This window comes from Mastigoproctus giganteus, chromosome 9 (genome assembly GCF_048544385.1).
Source record: "Mastigoproctus giganteus isolate SK-2022 chromosome 9, ASM4854438v1, whole genome shotgun sequence".
Classification (NCBI taxonomy): Eukaryota; Metazoa; Arthropoda; class Arachnida; order Uropygi; family Thelyphonidae; genus Mastigoproctus; species Mastigoproctus giganteus.
In genome coordinates this window covers 122827873-122847755 of record NC_143583.1, presented here as the reverse complement: position 1 = coordinate 122847755, position 19883 = coordinate 122827873, and the positions used below count along the sequence as shown (strand labels likewise).

The following is a 19883-nucleotide window of genomic DNA, read 5'->3' as shown; positions in this document are numbered from 1 at the left end:
TATTAAAAATTTCAAAGTACTTTTATGAGATGAAATAGCACAAGACACAGCTGCACTGAAACAGCAATGCTAGTAATGAACAAAGGCAATGAAGGGGCTTAAGCTCTATCCACTAGAATTACTGTGGTTCTTGACCTTTATCCCTCAGCCCACTGATGATGTAGTGATAAGGCATTATTGTTACGGTGGCGATAGTTTAGTGCTATTTAGGACCAGTTCACCAGAAAGCACTGTAATAGATGTGTGTGTGTTTATAGTAATGATCAAACAGAAATATAATTAAATTTTGGCAGCATTTGTAGGGGCAACATAAAAGTTTTGAAGAGTGGCATGGCAACTCAAGCTGTGGATTACGCATTACTGATATGTATGAAGTGTGGCAATAAAGCTCCTGGACTGGTGCAATAAAAAGAACACGTGAAGGGAGCTTCAAAAATGGTATTATTTTCTTTATGTCATCAACATTCTGAAATCTCTTTCCTTTTGAGGGCTGTTTTAACCTTGGGACTAGATCAGGAGTGTAGGGTAGATGGTTGATCTGTACGGTACCACGTTACATCAGAAATATCTTCACAAGTGAGGAATTGGTGGGGGGGGCATTGTCATACAACAAGAACTAGCTGCTTTTCTCCCAAAATTGCTGCCTCACCCAGGAAATGCACTTCAGTAGGCTTTGAAACACCTATATGTAGAATGCAGAATTGATTTTCTCCACCTCCTCCTCCCTTTCAAGCACAAATTCCTTGTGAATCACATTGTTTTTCAAAGAACATGATCAGCATCGTCTTGATGCTGGAATTCTGTAAACGAAAGTTTTTGGGTCTTGGTGATTTTGAATTCCACCACATGCTCTGGTGCTTCATTTCTGGGTTGTACTGAAACACACAACACTCATCCCCAGTGACAATACGATCAAGGAAATTAGGATTGTCTTAAAAAGTCGGGATGAAGTCCTTGCACTTTTTATTGCTTCTGCACATTCGTGAGACTGTGCGGCACACATTTTGCACAGACCTTCTTTTTCCTTAAATCTTCATGCAGAACTTGGCAAATCATCTCTTGATTCATATCCAACTCGTTGGCCATCATTCTGAGGGTCAAACAATCTCTTGTCACAATTTCCCGAACTTTTTCAGCTCTCTCTCTCTCTCTCTCTCTCTCTCTCTCTCTCTCTCCTCATTTAAGTTGATGGATGCCCATTTCTCGAGTAATTGCGAATATCCTCACCTCTGTCATTGAACTGCTTATATCATTCAGTCACACTGGTATGACTTAATGTTTCATCACCATAAACATTTCATACATTTTTGTTGCAGATTTCTCCAATTTGATATTTATTCATTACTCCATTGCAAAATTGTGATAGGGAACACTCACACTACTAATGAAACTGGTTATTACTTGCAACCTGTCAGCCTACTGGACAATCTCTGTACCATCATCTGTTGGAGGAAGTTTGAACTATAATATACCACCTTCTATTATTTCCAAACTCATTGAACATGACTGCAACAGCAATGCAGGAAAACTTGATTGCCACACCTCTTATCCAAATTTTAATTATCACAAACTATGGATTATAGAGGAAGATTCTAGTATATAACGGTAAGTAACAAGTCCTCTCTTTTTCTCTGTTAAACCTTAATATATGTGACAAAAACACTTGTATGTACATTGCATTTTAATATGTTAGAATTTAATATGTCTTCAATAGGATTGTAACTTATTGCTTTCTATTAAAAAAATAAAATCACCCTTCACTAATGATTTAATACTTTCAGTGTACTCAAAGCAGACTTATTTCCATGGAAGGAAACTGGTATAACAAAAGAAATGATTGATATGATAAAAGACAAAGGAACTCATTATCAAATAATTAATCATAAACTCTACAGAGATGGAGAATGCATGTTTCCATTCAGGTATGTTTTTCTCAGTGAAACAGAGCTTGAAATCATACTGAGGACATTTAAGTTTATTTATGAAGAGTCACATATTTTATATGATTATCTTTATAAGCAGTTAACTAAATCTATGTACTCTAATACAGTGATTATTTACCATTCTTTTGGTAGTGAAAAATAATTGTTAAAAGAGATGTTTTAAACACAAACTTTGATGTATATAATGTTAGATTAATCTGTTTGCAATATATTAATCCAGTGATATAACTAAACAGAACAAGCTGTGAGATTGTTTAAACTGTGTTACTTATGAGGGGTAATGTTTGTCTGTTTTGTTTTTGACCCAAAACAGCTAAGGCTGTCAATGAGGTATCAGTGTATTGTCTCTGTAAATGTGTCATTCTTTGGTCAGTTTGCATATTTTTCCAGAAGAAAAACATGAGTTTCTGGCTGAAGTGGAAGGAGATTCCACCCTCTTCTGAGGCAGACTGATTCAGTCGTAATGTGAAATAAAGCCCATAAAATTTTTTTGCCATCTTGATGGGGATTTGAATCCAAGCCATTTCATGTGGTGCAGAAGAACAGCAACCGTAATCGCTGTCTTACCTAAAAGACTTACACAATGTAATGTTTTGTTGTTATTTGGCTTTTAGGAGCATTAGCAACTAAGGCCATATTGCTCCAGGAATATGCGGTGGTCATTCCCTGACCTTTCTGCATCGTCTGTATTTGGTGGTCACAGGCTCAAACCCCTGTCTAATCAAGAAACGTGTGCTACACACTGCTGCTCCTGCCCACCTGGCTACGGAGGTGCCATACGATGTAATGTAATGCTGCATTTGTTTGGTATACACCTTAACACTATGTATAAAAGTTGATTCTGTCTAATGCACAAATTGGAATAGCTTCCAAGAATGATTTATTTCTGACAGTAAAAGTGATATAAGACATTTAACCCACAAGCAGGAGCTGTTGTTTATTTCATATACCAAAAAAAATATAAATTTAAAAGTAAAAAGATCCAAAAAAAAAGTGACCTCATTCTGATTTTTAGTATTCCTTCATTATTAATTTGTCTCTTGATCTGCATCATTGATTTCTCTAGAAATAGAGAACAATAGTAATAAAAGAAATCAGTATTTATGTATTGATTCCCAGAACAGTGGTCTCTAAAGTGGTATGTGTGCACTCCTAGGGGTGCATGAGATGATCCATGGGGTGATTTGGTAAGCAGAGCGAGCAATGCAATCCTTCCATTTGGATCAATGTACCTATGTGAGGTGACTTTCTCTGCAATGACTATTATTAAAACCATGTTTAGAAATAAACTTAACTTAGAACTAGTTCTTTGGGTAGCTGTGTCCCAAAATATGAAACCAAGATACACAGCAGTAATAAAAAATATTCAAGCACATTGTTCCCACTAAAAATGCTGTTGATTTTATTTATACCACTTTGTACTTTAATTTCAATTTCGCTTTGTTTTGTACGAGGGGTTTCCGAAAAGTAAGGTAACACATTTTTTTCTCTCGATGATGTTTAATAATACGAAGTTAAAATTACACACCAAGAAATAAGTGAACATGCACTACTTCTCCACAAAGTCTCGTTTTATTGATGCACTTTTCCCAACGATGGATCAGTTTATCAATACCAGTACTGAAGAAATCCATGCCCACATGCAGTAACAAACATCGCACTGCCTGATGAACTTCCTCATCCGTGGTGAAATGCTTTCCTGACAGGTGTTTTTTCAGAGGGTCGAACAAATGAAAGTCTGAAGCCACTAAGTCTGTGCTTTAAGGGGGGGGGATGTGACAGAATTTCCCAACGATTATGGTGCAACCACTCAAGAGTGGTATGTGGAGTTGCATTGTCGTGCAACAAAATCACGGCGCTTGTCAGGAGTCCTAGTCGTTTGTGTTGAATGTTGAATTTCAGTTTTTCCAATGTTGCACAGTAAAGCTGTACAGTGATTGTTTGTCCCTTCGGCAAGTAATCCACCAACAGAACGCCTTGGTGATCCCAGAACACCGTGGCCATGACATCAGGCCCGCCCGCCCGATGTCGATCTTCAATGTCGACATGGCCCGCTTTAAATTCATTGCAACAAAAACACACCTGCTTTTTTTGTCATCACCTTTTCACCATACACAGCAACCAGTTCATGGTGAATGTCACTTGGTGAAGACCCCTTTGCTTGCAAAAAAACGAATAACTTCACGAACACCTGTTTTGGACTACACTCGCATGGTAGCTGCCTTTTGCAACTGGAATCTGCTGTGAAGCGACAGTACTGCAACACTGCACTGGCAGTCTTTTTGAATGTTATTAACAGGTCTATCTGTCCACCACATTTCATCTCATTCCCTTTTACAATTATTAAGAAAAAGAATGTGTTATCTTACTTTTCGGAAACCCCTCGTATTTTTGCATTGAATTAGATTGTGATTTTATATATGTGATTCTAGATATAATGCATACAATGTAAATTATTTATAAATAAAACAAATAGTATTACATTACATTTTACTACACTTGTTACATTAATGATTTCATATCATTTTGTGCTTGATCTTCAATTTAATTTTGTTTTGTATTTTTTTTATTTGTGATCTTTTAAAATTATATGTGATTTTAGATAAATGCCTTCCATGTAAATGATTTATAAATAAAAAAATATATTAAATTTATATATTTAATTTTTTATTCTGGGGTGCACGCTAGTTCTTTTAAGTAAAATAAGGGTGTGCGACCAAAAACATTTGGAAACCACTGACCTAGAATACACCATGTATCCACTCAAATTGTTTTTTTCCCACAAGCTACCCAATGCAAACATTGTGTGCTGCTCGCATATCATCTACATGATTCAAGGTTGCTGCCGAATAAATCCAACTCAAGGTTGCTGTCAACCAGTCTATTATAGAAGTAAAGATATTGGTGAAGAAGGAAAAGAAATTTTTTATATCTCTTAGAATTATAGTATGAATTTTAGTATTCCTGAAGCATAGTATTCACTTTCAGTCTCCATCATTGCAAACAAAGCGCTCAAGAGTGAATAGTCTAACAAGAGTGTATCGTCCTACACCCTTATTATTTTTGCTCTGATTTTAATGAAATTTGGGAGGACTCAACAGATCTTTCTACAAGAGTCAAATATAAAATTTCCCAAAAATATACCTGCCAGAAGTCAGGTTATTACTTGGAGATGGATGGACAAGAAATAATTGCTGGATTTCTGCTGCTCCAATTTTAATAAAATTTTGTAGGGCTCAACAAATATTTCTAAAGAGCCAAATATAAATTTTATGAAAATGGAGTAGAGTTGCTACATATAGAACTGACATAGTGAAGACAGTAAGCCCTTTATGATTATATGCTAGCGTGTCTGCAAACTAAGGTAGTTAGTGTTTCTATCAAATATATGAAGTATACCACGATCACTAAATTAACCATTTTACAGCAGCACATGTTAAAAGTTTTCATTTTTAGTTGTGCTTTGTTATTTACCAAATTCTTGTACAGAATTCACCAAAATGCTATACTCACCAAACTGTTGTAGCTCCCAATTGTCTTTCACCAAACTGTCTTGTAACTGTGGTGTCCCAATTGTTATGTACTCAATTGACTTAGACCCCCTGTTGAAACTAAGGATTCAGATGTGTATTGCAATATACTGAACTATACTTGCTTTCTTGTATTATGGAAATTATTTTGGGGGGGGGACATATTTGTCAGCATGACAGCACTCCAAGTCACAAAGCACTGTATTACAAGATTGGTTTGAGGAGAGCAGTGTAATGAACTTGTCATTTCTATCACAGAGTCCAGATCTGAATCCATATGAATACCTTCGATTTTTTTGAAACAACAATTGAGAGCCAGAACAAGACACACACTAGTTCAGGCAGAGATCTAGCTGCAGCCTTGTGGAGGAATTGAAGAAAGATTCCAACCTCCACTTAACAAAAACCTTTAGAAAGTGTCCCTCAGCAAGTGAGAAGCGAGGTAAGCATCGCTTATGGGCAGCAGTTCGAGAGGGTGCCCAATTTTTTTCGATATTGTTTTCTGATTGGTTAACGCATTTTATTTCTTACTGATGGCACCAGGAACTCAGTGCTACTGCCCTCAGGTGATTATTAATACCATTAAAGCACATGGAGTCACACTCAGTATTAAATTTTTATATTTTTCTAACCAGTTTTTCATTTAGTGTTTTAATATAAATTAGTATTAATACACTGTTAGCAAAATTTAAGGACCAGTCCAGTTTTCACCTGTAGCTTCTCATAGGAGTGGCCTGGATATGAGAAAAGCATACCAAAGGAACTTCATGAGGTACAGAAATAATGAAGGAAACAACACCGACACAACGATGGAAACAAAACAGTACAGAGGGACTTTATTCAAAAATGGCAACATGGCACTGGCTGCCATGATACAGATGCATCACTGCCAAAGATGGAACAAAAGGAAGAGGTGGTCCTCAGTAGGAGATATGGCCACCCCTAATGTTAATGCAGGCTTTGCACCACCTGTCCATACTTAGAACAATGTTGTTGATAAGTTCTTGCGGTAACATCATCCATTCCTCTGTCAGCGCCATCTTCAGCTGGCGAACATTTTCTGGTGGGTGTGGACGTGCCGCTAGACATCTCCCCAGAGTGTCCCATATGGTTCGATGGGATTTAGATCGGCGGAACAAGCAGGCCAATCCATATGAACAATGTCTTCACTTTCCAAAAGCATATCAACAGCTGCAGTGCGATGGGGTTTGGCATTATCATCCATAAACTCAGCTCGGGGCCAATGACACCTCGGAACAGACACACGTGGGAGATGAATTACCACAGTACAGTAGCATTTACCAATTACAGTACCGCCTTCCAGTATCTGGAGTTGTGTACGTCCATCCAAGATAATGCCTCCCCAGATGAGAACACCTGGACCGCCATATTGATCCCTTTCAGTGATGTTTGCGGGGTGATACCATGTGCCAATCTCTCCCCAGATTAGCTGACATCCAGAATCGCTGCTGAGACTGAATCTACTCTCATCAGTAAAGAGTACCTTAACTAAAGATTTTGTGGTTGTAACCTTAAGAAATAGTGTTGGTCCTTAAGTTTTGCGCACCAGTGTATTAGTATTGTATTATATTAGTATTAATATTGTATTATATTAGTATTAGTATTGATGCAAGGAAAGAGACTTTTTTTTTTGGCAAAGTACATTATATTGCTGTTATTAAACCCAGATTTTTTTTTTTATATTGCTGTTATTAAACTCAGATTTTTTTTTATATTGCTGTTATTAAACTCAGGATTTTTTTTACCCAATATTAAAGTGTATCATTTTGGCAAGTTTTGAAAATGTTCTAAAAGCCACTCAGTGAACCTCTCACCACCCTTTCCCCAGAATTCTCAGGAGTATTGACTTCATTTTAGCTACAGCTGACATCAGCATATGTAATGTGACAAATTGCAGAAGATATACTGAAAAGTTTTCCTTAGTGGTAAAAAGGTTGCTTACTTTTCCTTACCTAACTTATCTTAATGAAACATGTTCGGCTACATTAGGAAAATGGGAATAAATTAATAAAAATTTTATTTCTAATTTTCAATTAAAAGAAGGCAATGCACACTCATTCATAAAATAATCAAGTGCCATTGATTGCATTTTGTCATGCCAGCAGTTGTTCTATTGATGGAGCTGACTGCATAAAAATGCCGGTGTGCCACATTCCATGCATCATTGTGTCTGAGTACAGTCCTCAAAAATTTCTCTGTATTAAAACATGTTGTTTTCAGACAGTTGTGGTGTTCAGTTAATAGCACATTATGCTAGCATTTACAAAATCAAATGAATAATAGAAGTACTTTTAATTTTTGGAAATCTTTAAATTAGTAATTTTGGTTTCTTGGAAAACTTAAATTACTAATTACAATATTCATCATCCTCAGTTTGTATTGGTTCCACTGTTGGATGAAGGCCTTCCCCTGGATCTTACATTCTTGTCAGTCTTTAGCTTTTCTACTCCATAATTGTCTGCAGTGTTTTTCTATCTCATCATTTCATCATGTTTCTGGCCTTCTCCATCTTCTTTTACTACCCCTTAATCCATTCAGTTGTTTCCTTATTCCATCTGTTACCTTTATCCTCATTACTTCTCCTTAAATCATGTACCAAATAAGATTGTGATAGGTGCATATGGCCTTAGTAGCCCTTGCACCAATAAATCCAACAAACAACAACAACATTACTTCTCCTGCCCATTTCAGTTTATTTTCTTTGACGGCGCCTCCGTAGCCAGGTGGGCAGGAGCAGCAGTGCGTAGCACGCGCTTCTTGATTAGGCCGGGGTTCAAGCCCGTGACTACCAAATACGGAGGATGTGGAAAGGTCAGGGAATGACCACCGCGTATCCCCGGAGCAATATGGCCGTAGTTGCTAATGCTCCTAAAAAAAACCAAATAACAATAATTTTCTTTGACCTTGTCTGTGATGTCTGTGGCTCTTGTTTGCTGTCTTTTACCTATTTTTGTTATTTCTCGCATAACTCTTTCTGTCTTTCTCCGTGTTGTTTGTAGTCTCTACAACTGTCATTTTTTGAGGGCAGAGTGGGCAGAGCAAGAGTGCAGTAGCATGTGCTCTTTAAGTGGACTTAGGTCCACTTAAAGAGCCCATCAAGTCTGTGACTGCTAAATACAATTAACATTTGTACTGATTGATTTATTGTAAACTCCACTGACCTGGTGATTGTGCTGGAGTATAAACAAGTGTTGGCAGTATGCTAACTTTTAACTTTCTCTTCAAACAAAGTGGAGTCCTCCCCCTTTGTAAAAAAATTCACATTGGTTAAAGGCATTTCATCCTGCTATTTGCAATGATATTTCTTCATCCGTATTGTGATTGTTTGTTATTAGGAATGAATTAACTGTTTCTAGTTGCTTTTGATTTACTTCTGCCTGTTTTGAGTTGGTAACCTGTGCATTGTACATCATTTTTGGATCTGGTTTTCTATCCAGTCTCATTGTAGGTGCCTAGTTCCAGAACTGGACTTTCTTGGCAAGTGCATATTTCTGTGTCTGTGACTAATCTTGTTGCTCTTCTCTGCACCATTCCGACAGATCTGCATCCTTCCTAAAATGAAGCTTCCATACCTACATGCAGTACTCAAGATGTGGCCTAACCATTGCCTTATACAATGTTATAATCACCTTCTTTTTCCTGCTGGCAGAATTTCTGTATATCATTGACAGAACCCCACAAGTTGCCATAACAGCTTGTCTGCACTGCTCAGAGAACTTTGTGTCAGACTGTACTAAATCTTTTTAGTTTTCCACCACCTTGAGTGTTGTACTACCTAACTGGTATGTTATTCTGGGATTACTGTTATCCATATGCAGTAACTTGCATTGATAAATGCAAGCTGCTTACTATTAACCTCATTTCTCATCCTGTCTGGCTTTTATAGATCTTGTTGTAGTAGCATTCCTAGATTTATGTCATTAACCATCTTGCCAATCTTTGTATCATTTTCAAATTTAGTCAATCAGCTTGAAATGCCTTCATTCATATAATTCAAAACTATTGATTCATAAATATTTAAAAACCCTTAAGGGCCCACCACTGAACCCTGAGGGATTCCACTAATACATTAGTCCAAAAAGATCAGAGCCTGATACTAACCATCTTGTTTCTTCTGCTACTCAATCATCCTTTTATCTATAGTAACATGCCCCTAATGCCATACTGCTCCAATTTGTGCATTGTTTTTTCATAATGTCAATCGTTATGCACAATATGGCTAAAGTTGCTTTTGCATTAAAAAAAAAAAAAAAGCAAACAGCTCCAATTTGTACAGCAGTTATATGTGGAACAGCATCAAACTCTTTACTGAAATCTAAGTATATGATGTCAAAATTAATTTTTGTATCCAGCATCTTTGTTGCTGTGTCATAGTAGCTAATCAGATTGGTCGATAATATCCTCTTCACAAATCCATGCTGTGGTTTCCATATAAAATAAATTTAAATAAATTTTCTGTTTATACTCCGGGACGACCAAACGGTCAGAGGAGTTCACAAGATAGACAGAATACAAGAAACAGCACCGTATTCAGTAGTCACGGGCTTGAACCCCGGTCACTCAAGGCACATGTACTTATGCACCCGCGCACCTAACCACTAGGCTACGGCGGCCTAGTGGTTAGGCGCGCGGTTCAGGAATAGAATATAATTCTATTCCTGAACCTCCCCCAACTTCATTATTTACTCTGGAACAGAAATCAAGCTTACAGGTTTGTAATTACTGTACTAAATCTTTTTAGTTTTCCACTCACTTCCACTTCATCCTTTAATTCCACTTTTTTGAATAGGAGAGACATGTAGGAATATGCTCATAATTCTGTCAGATCCAGATACCTTATTCACTTTTAGCTTAAACAATTTCTCTTCCACTTTATTCTCAGATATTACAAAACCATTTAGCTCCCAGTTATAACTTGAAAAATTTCAGGTGTCCTCATCCCTAAAAACTTCATGTGCAAATGTGGATGCAAACTGTTTATTCATTTTATAGCAAGTGTTGAATAGGATCATTAATTGTTATGCCATTCATATCTGGTAAGTCAGGCCAGTACTTCCCTCTCCTTCTAGTGTGTTTGCATAAGCAAAAATTCTTTTCTTTGCATTCTTAGCCAATGATTTCTCATAATCTGCCTTAGCCTGTCTACCCTCCCCATGACTTGATTACAGTCTTGTTTATACTTCTTACAGATTTCTGCGTACTTTGATAATTTATAATCATCACTTGCATTTTTTCTCTGACATTAGTCTCATCAGTCCATCTGACATCCATTTAGGCCTAAACTAAGAACAGTATTTCTTAGTTGGTATAAAATGCTTAGCAGTATCTATGATTACTTCTCTGGACACTTCCCATTGAATTTGCTGTTATTAACATCATAAGTTGGTCCCACTGAAAAGAATTTAAAAACTGTTTAACACCATTATCACCTTTACAAAAGCAAAATCCTTTTGTTTAATAGTAGTTATATCTTTAAGTAAATCCCACATCAATGGATTATTATTGGTGCCACCTAGTGATTTCTTTTTCTGGAGGTTGTTAATGCATTAAGAGTCACTACTGATAATCAGATGAAGAAGAGTATTGCTTTTTCTTGTTGCCTCTTTAATGTGCTGTTGTAGAAAACAGTCATCCAGTAATTCTAGAAAAGTTCTGCTACTATGCCAGTGACCAATCCACACACACTAATGAATATCTGAAAAATTAAACCATTATAAAATTTTCTAGTTTACCGGCCTAAAACATACTCCTACTCTATTGTATTGAGGCCTATACTGAGCTACCCTGCCTAACACTTCTTTTAAACTTCATGACTTTATAATTGCACTTACATTTTTATGAATATTTGGTAGTACATTGTTTAAGAACATCTAATATTATGTTTAGGTTGTTTGAATAATAAGAGAAGTTTACCTCAACCCACACTGGACCAGCATGGCAGATTATGGTCCTTTTCCCTCAGCATGAATTGTTGAGGAGGCTTCCATCCTGCAGTGGGTTGATAATGGCTGCACTTTTTTTTTTACCTCAATATGATACGTAGAACACTTCCATATGATAAATTTGATAGTATGAACCAGAGCTGTAATGCTATGATACTTCCATGTGATACATTAGCATTAGTAGAGGCATATGATGCAAGAAAGCAAGCTTATGCAGCATCAGACAAAAAAAAAAAAAAAAAACTTCCACTTCACCCCTCCGTTCGTTCGAAATACCTGTCCAGCTGAGCCTTAAATTTATTTAGGCTATCAACTTCCACAACAAGGGATGGAAGTCTGTTCCACCAACCAACTACCCGCTGGCTAAAGGCAAATTTCCGCACATCTATCCTACATCTGTCTTTCCTCAATTTGAATTTATGCCTTCTCAGGTGATTATTCTGATCAAGAGGAAATATCCCATCAGTTTTGAGCATGCTCAAACCATTCAAGGTTTTATACACCTCTATCAGATCACCTCGCCGGTGCCTAGTCTCCAGACACTGTAATTTTCAAAACTTAAGCCTTTCTTTGTAAGAGCAACCCTTTGTTCCATTCACTAATCTTGTTGCCCTTCTCTGTACTCGTTCCAGCAGCTCTACATCCTTCTTGAAATGAGGCCTCCAGATCTGTATACAGTACTCAAGGTGCAGCCTGATCATTGCCAAGGGAATAATCACCTCCTTATCCCTGCTAGAAAAATTCCTGTATATTATTGACAAGACACCAAGAGCTACTCTTGCACCCGTCTGCACTGCTCAGAGAACTTCATATCTGCCTGCACAATTACCCCCAGGTCCTTTTCATTCTCTACCACTGTCAGTGTAGTACCACAGAGTTGATACGTTGCTCTGGGGTTGCTGTTTCCCATATGTAGTACTTTACATTTGTCAATGTTAAACTTCATTTGCCACCTCTCAGATCATCTGCTCAACCTTTCCAGATCCTGTTGCAGCAGCATAAAATATACGGAAGTGTTCTACCTATCATATTGAGGTAAACTTCTCTTATTATTTTACAAATATTGATATCAACGTAGAACATATTGAGCATTACAGCTCTGGTTCATACTATCAAATTTAGGTTGTTTGAATAAAATGCTTTTTTTTTTCAATCTATAAATGCCAAAGTATTAATTACAGCATTATTAAAAATGGATACTGTGTGTATACATGCATATATATAGTATTTTAATTTGCAGGTGTAGTGGAGTAGAACATTTTATTTTGGATATCATTGGTAACCTTCCAGATATGGAATTTGTATTGAATACTCGAGACTGGCCTCAAGTTAGCAGACACTGGAAAGAACTGCCAGTTCTTTCGTTCAGTAAGGTATTTTTTTAAAATTCAAATTGAACATTATCAACCTGTTTTGATAGGATGTACTTTAACCATCTATCTGGCATGTTGGTGTATTTTATACACCAAAAGCAGCAAACTTATGAATTTAAATATACAGTTGATTCCGGTTATTTGGGACACATCGGGACTAGCGTATTTTGGCTCGATTGAGTGGCTGTACCAATTATCCGAAGTTTCACGTAAAAAAAGTTAAAAATGCAATGGACCCCCACTTTACAATTGATTCACTGTACAATTAAATCACGTTACAATGGAGTCACCATAGTAAAGTACCGTTCACTATACGATGTGTAGTAAGCGCCGGTCATTGTGATCACGTTTGTTAATTGAATTTTAATACTATTAAACAGCGATTCTAATTAGTGAAAATAGGATGAATATTATCCCCAGGCTATAAAAGTAAAGATATATTAAGCACAAATTTAGCCTTTATTACCTTACCAATTAAAAAATTAAATGATACCTGAAAATCGGAAGAATATACGTAATAATCAGAATAATTAATACTTACTGTAATATGTACAAACTAGTTGACATTTCTGTTCACTGACATTTGTGGGTGGGGGGTTAAAATTTAAAACAGTAAAAAGATAAGCAATCAGTAACAAAGAACACAGCGCACAAATTGCAAGTAACATGATATGCACAAGTGAGAACGGAGTAACAAGTTACAAACTTTAAAAATAGGAATGAAGAGATTATGAAAATTAATTTTTTTATATTTTTGAAGATGTCATGGAAGTGTAAACACATTTCACCATAATAACCCACAGAATTCCAGCTGTTGGTTTTATCGCAGATTCAATAAGATCGAGTTTACTATCCATTTAGATAGATTGCACTAACAGAAAAGCCCAATAAACAGGTGACTGCTAATTGTTTTATGGTTGTGACCTCCAGAAATCCGACCGAAACCACATGGTATGTGGTTTAGGTCGGACCACATGGTATGGTCAGAGACAATCGTAGAGTAATCTCCAGTGCTGCAATTCCTGCCCTGATTAAACAGCATGTTGTCCTAATTAAGCGAAGCAAACCCTGGCTATTTTCTCAATTGGGTTCTTTAAGATTTGCCCCAAATAAACGGCTGCCCCAATTAACCGGTGGCCAAATAACCGGAGTCCGCTGTATTAGAATCACAAAAGTATGAATTCAGTATTCCTCCAGCATGATTATTCGCTTTTGTTCTCCATCACTAATTATTTTTTAATTAGAAAAGATAAGCCATAAAAAATTGTTTATGGTGCTATGTATGCCAAAAAAACACTTGTTGCTGTTGTAATGTACAATAGCATTTATTTTTCACCCAGTTTTTGGCTGTAAAGTAGTTCGAAGTATATTTATTTGGATAACAAAACAACAGTCGTGTTGTCCAAATTCTGTTTTTTTTTTGTTTTTTTTTGGTTTTTTTTCTTCTTTTAACTTTTTTTTGACATTATAAAATATAATGTTATAATTAAGAATAAAAGTCCATGTTTCTCACTTGGGACTTTTATTCTTAAACTATTTCCTGTCTTTTTAAAAAAAAAAAAAAAAAAATGATTGGAGACAACTATGTGCCTATTATTACCATCATTTTGTGTGCATTGCTGGAGGGTTAGGATAGATGACAAATCTATTATATATCCTGATGTCAGTATTTAATCAGTAAGAAAAAATGGGCATGTGTATTCCCATGATTTTGTAATTCCAAATTTGTATTTTATAAGAGAGAGGCCACTTCTTTCACTATGGAAATAGTGGAAAAAGAAAATTAATTTTTTTCCCTGTCATATAGTTTAATTTATTTAATCAGGATAAAAGTTGGTTCGATCACTCTTCATTTTTGAGCTTTCATTAGGTTAGACTAACTATTTCAATCCTCTATGAGAGTTATTAAAATGTGGTAACTTCAGTCAGGGGATAACTGACAGACATAGTTTGGTCTGGTCTATGCACACTAACGTTTCATTGCACATGCTAGGGGGGAGGGGGGTGCAGGAAATACCTATATAAATGCAGCACAGTATGCAAAGTAGAGTACACACTGTTTAACATGGTTCAGCATGAGCAAATTGATTACCTATAGGAGTACCTTGTAAGGTTAAATTTATCATCACATGCAAGTAATTTATGAGAAATCCCACTTGAGACAAGTAAGGCCCAAATATAACAAGGCACACAGTACATCAGTAGGCACACTATAGCCATAGCAGCCAATGTGCCAATGTCGCATTAACACACACACATAATACATCAGTCCAGGGCATTGTGGTATATGCCGACCGGGCTAGCCGGGTGGGTCAAGTGCCTGCCTGGCAACCCAAAGGTAACGGGTTCGAATCCCGCCTCGGGCTTGGATCAGAGTAGTGAAAAAACCTTGGGAGGTGCATTATGGCCACAGAAGCTGATGCACCCAACAACTGACAAAGAAAAAAAAAAAAAATGTGATATATGATTTCACCAAGCTCATCATGCCATCAACAGTGCAGTGACTGGGAAGGTGAATAATGTGCTATAGAAACCATAACATAACACTCCATAAGATATTGAATCTGGTGAAATTCAGAGTTCATGTACAGTGTAATTCATGACTCCTTGCATTTTCTTTATTTGTGCCATGCAAGTGCACAAATGCCTTAAACAAGATCATTATAGATCTCTGCTAGCAACATCTTATATTGTTATTAGCAAGAGGAGGGGAGAGTAGCTTGCTGCATCAGCAGCAGATCATTGTAGTAGAAATAGAGGAGCTCTCCACTCAGTGAAACAGAAGACTTATTAACATACTTAGCACTGATAAGGTCCAGATCACATTTTCTTTGATTATGAAGGACCATTACCCATAGAATTTCTGCCATAATCATAATCAATGATATTTGTCCTGAAAAGCATGCTACATTTGTAGCAAGCAATAAAGGAAACCATTCAAAACATTTAGTGCTAGTGTATTTATTACTGCATAGCAGTATAATCTCTCACATCATAAAGCGGTAAACTCACACTAAACAGCTTATTTTTCTTAAAAGATCTTCAGTCTTTTAAGGAAAAAACTCCAAAAGCTATATTTCAGTAAGCAAAAAGACATAGGTGGGGCAAAAAAGTGGATAAGGTCAGAATATTCTTTAATAATTCAAACCAACACTATACAAGGTGTCTCAAAAATATTGGTACAAACATTTAGGGGAGGTAGGTAACATCTAAAGGAATGTGAATCGCATAGGAAGCCATAACCAGAAACGTCACCGTAAGTCAGTAGACGGCGCTGTTCATCAGTTCGCAAGAGGGAAAATTTCTGGTTTACTCATTCAAACAGTCGTCACTGCATGAAGAGCATGCATTGATATATGAACTGTGAGCTGGCAGACATGCACCTAGTGTATGGATTAGCAGAGGGCAATGGACGAGCCGTTCAACGAATTTATAGAGAATGCTTCCCAGACAGACATATACTGGATCACCGTTTGTTTGCATATGTGCATCAAAATTTGTGCGATTATGGGTCATTTAGAGGTAACAGGAGTGGTGCTGGCAGACCATGTTCAACGTGAACTCCCGCCATGAAAGAAAGTGTGTTGAATGCTGTCCAGAATAATCCTACTACCAGCACATGTGCCGTTGCCTCTGCCTTAGGAGTGTCTCGTTGCAGTGTACAGCGTGTCTGGCACGACGATTCCTTACACCACTTTCATCTCCAAAGAGTTCAGTTACTGCTCCCCCAAGATCATCCTGCACATGTGGTTTTTGCGGAGTGGTTTCTCCAAGAAAGTGTTCAAGACTTGAATTTTCCAGCCTATGTTTTGGTCACAGATGAGGCTTATTTCACTCGGGAAGGCTTATTCAATCGGCACAATGCTCATGTGTGGGCTCACGACAACCCACATGGTGTGCGCCCCATGCAGCACAACATCGCTTCCTAATAAATGTGTGGGTAGGTATGGTCGGTGACTGCTTAGTCGGCCCATACCTGTTACCATCCCACATGGACTCCGCTAAATATTGGATCTTTCTTGAACAAATTCTACCAGGGTTACTTGACGATGTTCCAGCAAATGTGAGATGCAGCATTTGGTTTCAACATGATGAGGCGCCTGCCCATTATGGAAGGTGTGTTCGTGACCATTTGAACAGGTGTTTTGGGCGTCGATGGATTGGCCGTGGTGGACCCGTTGCCTGGCCCTCATGCTCACCTGATTTATCGAGCCTTGATTTCTTTCTGTGGGGAAGGGGGGTCCTCAAATCTATCGTGTATGAATTGCCTGTGGAGACGGAAATATATCTCGTGGCGAGACTCGTCTGCACTGCTGCTACTGTCAAAGAAACTCCAGGTGTGTTCGACCGTGTCTGCCAATCCATGCTGCATCACGTGTCATGATGGAACCTTCGAGCATCTGTTGTAACATCATGAAATGCACCATTGTTAATATTATGTCAAATAAATGTTTGCCACTAATTACTGTCTTGTGTCATTTCTGCTTCTTGTGCCTCTGCTACTACTTTCCCGTGACGTTTCCGGTTATGGGTTCCTATGCAATTCACATTCCTTTAGATGCTACCTACCTCCCCTAAATGTTTGTACCAATATTTTTGAGACACCCTGTATAGCAATAAAATAAAAATGTATATTTAACATAAAACTTACAGAACTATTAAGTTAAACTAAAGTAAAAAGCAAGATAAAAACAGGAATAAAATGCAGTAGCTTTCAACATCCCAGAATCTCTTTTTCAACCTCTTTTTTAAAACTATAAAGGAGTGCTACAACAAATGAATAGGTAAAAGAAGCAGTACAGATAGGAGGATCATGCGACCGGTAACTACTTGTGCAGCATCCTGATGCCATTTGCTATACTTCTGGGTTATAACTTTCCCTAAAATGGGGTTAAAGACAAAGACATGCAAGTATACATGCACCTGTTTCTACTCTTAGTTAGCCTAATACATGGGCTGTGTTAGGGTAACTAAGAGTAGAAATAGGGGCATGTATACTTGCATGTACACTAATGCTAGGAGTATAGTTAATAAATTTGATGAACTTGAAGTGCTAGTCAAGACATCAAAGGCAGATATTGTTGGGATATCAGAGACGTGGTGTCACACAGACGTAAGCAGTGCAGAATTGGAATTTGGAGAGTACAATGTGTACAAAAGGATAGACAAGACAGGAAGGGAGAGGGGTTATGCTGTTAAGAAACACATAAAATCTAAGGAAGTGCATCCAATTGATGTTGATGGACAATGCAATGTTGAGTCTGTTTGGTGTGACATAATCACTGGGAAAGGACAAATGAGAGTAGGTGTGTGTTATAGGCCTAATGAATCTGATGAGTATAATAAGCAATTGTGCAGAGAAATAGAGTGGGCCAGTAAATCAGAATGTCTTATAATGGGGGATTTTAGCTTTCCAGATATTGACTGGAACTTGTGAATTGGTCACTCGCACACTAGCAAGTCTTTTGTGGATTTATTGGATTATTGTTTTCTACAGCAACATGTTTCAGAAGCAACCAGAGAGAGTAATACTCTTGATCTGATTATCATCAGTGATTATTCGTGCATTTGCAGATAAAGGAACCACTAGGTGACAGTAATCACAATGTACTAATGTGGGAATTACTTAAAGATGTAACTACCATCAAAGCTAAAGGGAAGGGCTTTTGCTTTCGTAAAGGTGACTACAGGAGTCTCAAACAGTTTTTAAATTCTGTACAGTGGGATCAACTGATGATGTTACCAATGTTGAATTTAAAATGGGAAGCCTTCAGGGAATTAATTTTGGAGGCTACTAGGCTTTTCATTCCAACTAAGAAATACTGTTCTTAAATGGATGTCAGATGAACTAATGAGGCTCGTGGCAGAGAATAAAAATGTATGGGATGCATATAAAGTATCAGGTGACACAGAAGCCTATGGCAGATATAAACTAGTCTGTAATCAAGTTATACAGGCGGTTAGGCAGGCGAAGGCAGATTACAAGAAATCCTTGGCAAAGGATGCAAAGAAAAACAGCAAAGAGTTCTTTAATTATGTAAACTCTAGAAGGAAAGGGATAAATCAGATTGGACCACTTAACATAGACAGGTTGACTATTGATGATGGTCAGGTAGCTGATAAACTGAATGAGTATTTTGCCTCTACATTCACACATGAGGATTAATTCAATGAGGAGGAGTGCCAGACATTTATCAAACTCTGACTGGGAGATAAATGATTTTGTAATAACTGAGAGCAAAGTGGAGAAGAAATTGTTGAAGTTAAATGTAAGAAAGATACCTGGGGTGGATGGGATCTATCCAGTTATATTAAAAGAGGTAGCAAAGGAAGTAAGCAAACCATTAGCCATAATTATGAGAGCTTCCTCGGACTCTGGGGAGGTCCCCATGGACTTGGAGGAGTGAAATGTATCACCAATTCACAAATGAGGTTCAAAAGGTAACACAAGTAACTATAGACATGTTAGTTTAACTTGTGTTCCGTGGAAAATAATGGAATCACTGGTTAAAGAAGCATTGCAGGATCATCTATACAAGACTGCAGTAATAAGTAAGACACAGCATGGGTTTGTTTAAGGGAGGTGTCGTCTGACCAATTTGACTGGATACTATGATATGGTCACAAAGGAACTGAATGCCAAAAATAATTTTGATATCATATACTTGGATTTCAGGAAAGCTTTAGCTGTTGCACATGGAAAACTGCTGTACAAATTGGAGAGGTATGGCATTAAAGCTAAGTTGCTACAATGGATAAAGGGATGGTTGAGTGGACGATGACAGAGAGTGGTAAAAAATCGACACTGCTCTTCGTGGACAAATGTTATTAGTGGAGTTCCCCAGGGTTCGGTGTTGGGTCCATTGTTGTTTTGTATATTTATCAGTGATATTGATGAAGGTATATCAGGTTTAATGTCCAAGTTTGTAGATGATACAAAGGTTGGCAGGGTTGTTAACGACAGTAAAGACGGTATGCTACTCCAACTGGATCTAGATAAGTTGGGCAAATGGGCTGAGAAGTGGCAACTGAAGTTTAACATTGACACATGCAAAATACTGCAGACTGCATCAT

At 37.4% G+C, this 19883-nt stretch overlaps 1 protein-coding gene across 1 annotated transcript in view; it reads left to right on the top strand.

Moving 5' to 3' along the window:
• The window catches only part of LOC150080696 (protein O-glucosyltransferase 1-like), a 134320-nt gene that overhangs the window by 36804 nt on the left and 77633 nt on the right, over positions 1–19883 (top strand). Inside the window, exons 3-4 of the mRNA XM_090380787.1 lie at positions 1782–1922; positions 12677–12809. Coding sequence (XP_090236913.1) covers positions 1782–1922; positions 12677–12809 — 274 coding nt within the window. The remainder of the gene's footprint in view (positions 1–1781; positions 1923–12676; positions 12810–19883) is intronic.